General features: G+C 44.5%; 1 protein-coding gene across 1 annotated transcript in view; it reads right to left on the bottom strand.

The window, feature by feature from the left end:
- MED12L (mediator complex subunit 12L) overlaps positions 1–2,616 on the bottom strand; it is a 386,104-nt gene extending 383,488 nt beyond the window's left edge. The window contains exon 1 of the mRNA XM_044669473.1: positions 2,524–2,616. Coding sequence (XP_044525408.1) covers positions 2,524–2,616 — 93 coding nt within the window. The remainder of the gene's footprint in view (positions 1–2,523) is intronic.
- Positions 2,617–3,163: the final 547 nt, after the last annotated feature.

Genomic DNA, 3,163 nt, shown 5'->3' with positions numbered 1-3,163 from the left:
GGGGGGGGGGGGAGAGGGGCAGAGCCTTGGGTCCAGCCCAGGCATTGAACCTGAACGTGGAGAGAGAAGGCGAGAAGGAGGCGCGCTGGGAAGAAGACGAGGTCACCACTGGCACCCATCTCTTGGTCGCTCTCCCTCCACGTTGCCCTTTGCCAATAGGAGAGCTCACCTAAACTAGCTATTCTTCACCTTGGAGAACACCTTAGAAAGGTCCTGGGGGGAGGGGAGTGCTATGGAAGCAGGACCTGCAGTCCGCACAGGATTGCGTAAAGAAGAATGCAGAGCAGAGCCTGAGGCAGGTTTGGGGGGGTCTGCATCCTATTCAGAGGTAGTCCTAGACGCCTTCTGGAGGATGCATTGCAACCGTAGTATGGCATGTTTCTGAAGGAAGATGGGGACACCCTCAAAGGGACAGAGGACTAGGGTTCAAATCCCAGTTTGGCTACTTGTGACCTTGGGCAAATCATTCAATGTCTCTCTGCCTCAGTTTCCTTATCTGTAAAATGAGACAGTTGAACTGGAGAAACTCAGGAGTCCTTTCTGGCTTCAAATCCATGTTCCTATGAAGTCACTAAAGACTGACTCCCTGATTTTAAGGGAAACCTTGAGGAAATATGACAATATAGAAACTCCGTCCTCCCTCCAACCTTTCTCTTCCCAGTTCTCATTTTCAGGAAAGGCCACTCAGGAAGGATGCAGAGTTGGAAGGGGGCCTGGGGATCCTTTAGCCCAGCCATCTCACATTACAGATGAGGAAACTGACAAGGCAAGGCCATTTTCTCACCATAACTATTCTTGATGTCATTTCTACTACTTCTGCACACATCATCTTGGGTAACACGGAGGATGCTACAGCCTGTTCAAGGCCACCACCCAGTTTTTCCATTTCTCTTTAGGTCCCTTGCCACTTGGATTCTTTTCAGATTAATCATTTTATCAAGCTCCCACACAGTTCCGGGTACCCTGCTAAACCCAGTGCTAAGCTAAGATTAAAAGGAAAAAAAAAGCATCAACAATCTCCATTCTCTAGGAGTTTACACTCTGCTATACATAAATTGGTACAAAGTACATACCAAGTAGATGGAAAGTAATTGAGAGAAAAGCATTAGCACCTAGGGGGAGGGGATCTCCTATAGAAAAAAAGACATCCTCTAGGTGGCATAGTATATATAGATATATATCTCTATATGCTATATATAGTATATATGTATATGTACATTATATATGTTTATGCAAAACATATATAAGATAAACTTGGGGGAGGGGAAGTACTAACAGTTGTCAAGACCAGGAAAGGCATCTTAAGACTAGATGGACCAGGAAGGTCAAATGATGCTTCCTTTGAAATAAAAAGCTCTATTCTCTCTGTCTCTCTGTCTCTCTGTGTCTCTCTGTCTGTCTGTCTGTCTGTCTGTCTGTCTGTCTGTCTCTCTCTCTCTCTCTCTCTCTCTCTCTCTCTCTCTCTCTCTCTCTCTCGTATGGGGAGGGGCACTTCATTTGTCCCAGCTTGGTCCTTTTAAAGTGTTTTCTTAAATTCTTACCTTCTGTCTTAGAAGCAATACTTACTAAGTATTGATTCCAAGGCAGAAGAGCAGTAAGAACTAGGCAACAGAAGTTAAATGACTTGCTCAAGGTCCCACAGCTAGGAAGTATCAAAGGCCAGATTTGACTTCAAAGTATTCTTAAATTCCATTTCATCTGTCTCCTATCTCCTGAAGGAAACCAGAGACTCCAAGAAGAAGAGATGTAGAAGAATTGCATGCTAAGCAGGGCTTTGCACACAGAGGCCAGAGATTGAGGGTGGAGGGGTGAGAAACAGCAAGAAATCAGGCTTGAGCAGCTAAGTGGCACAGTGGACAGAGCACAGAGCTTGGAGTCAAATGTGGACTCAGACATTTCCTGGCTGTGTGACCCTGGACAAGTCATTTAACCCTTTTGCTTAACCCTTACAACTCCTCTGTCTTAGAATCAATACTTAGTATCAATTGAACAGATACTTAATATTGATTCTAAGGCAACGGTAAGGGTTTAAAAGAAAAGTCCAACTTTGGTTTGACCCTAGAGTAGAGGGCAATGTTGTATCATAAAGCTAGGACATGGTCGAGCCAGGGTAAGCCGCAGAGGTTATTAACCACTAGAATTCACTGAGATCTCGGCTTTCCATAATTGCATCTCTGAGTGAGTACTGGTCATTGAAAAAGAGACTGACTTTGGGATGGAAGATGGTATGGAGTCATTGAAATCATTATGTCATTTCCTCAATTCAGTCAAGGCTGATAGTTTTCCCTTCCACTCTGAGCATAGTTTATTTTCTAGCTGCAGGACCTAAGGTGGCACTGGAGAAAGATCTCCGGCTCTATAAGCAGAGGACCTGGGTTCAAATCCTTATACATGCTCCATCTGTGCAAGGAGGTTAACAGCCCTGAACCTTAGTTTCTTCATCTATAAAATAAGGGTGACTATATAGTTTTTGGAATCTCTTCCGATTATAAATCTATGATCCTTTGACCTGATCAATCATACTTCCAGCTGCAACAACCCTCCACTCTCCTGATTGGCACATGCTCCTGTGGCCGGTTTTATGAAAGACCCACCCACCACCACACCTCCCGCCATACTTCACTTTACTCCCTGGCCAGCTTTGCGAAGTCAGGCTGTTGCTGCCGATCGCTTCTACCCTTCATCCATCTCCTCCTTTCCACTTCTTGTAATTGTTTTGTAAGTTGTAAGTTGTTTTCAGTCTGACTCTTCATGGCCCTGTTTGGGACTTTATTTTTTAAATTATTATTATTATTTTTTAAACCTTTACCTTCTGCCTTGGAATCAATACTGTGTATTGGCTCCAAGGCAGAAGAGTGGTAAGGGTAGGCAATGGGGGTCTAGTGACTTGCCCAGGGTCACACAGCTGGGAAGTGTCTGAGGTCAGATTTGAACCCAGGACCTCCCATCTCTAGGCCTGGCTCTCAATCCACTGAGCTACCTAGCTGCCCCCTATTTGGGGCTTTCTTGACAAAGAAAACAAAGTAGTTTTCCATTTCCTTTCCCAGCTCATTTTACAAACAAAGAAACTGAGGCAAATAGGGTAAAGTGATTTGCCCAGGGTCATACAGCTAATAAGTGTGTAAAGCTGTATTTGAACTCAGAAAGATGAGTTCTCCTGATT

Source organism: Gracilinanus agilis, chromosome 3 (genome assembly GCF_016433145.1).
Source record: "Gracilinanus agilis isolate LMUSP501 chromosome 3, AgileGrace, whole genome shotgun sequence".
Taxonomy (NCBI): Eukaryota; Metazoa; Chordata; class Mammalia; order Didelphimorphia; family Didelphidae; genus Gracilinanus; species Gracilinanus agilis.
Note: the sequence above shows the minus strand (reverse complement) of the source record. Positions and strands in the feature narration are given on the sequence as shown.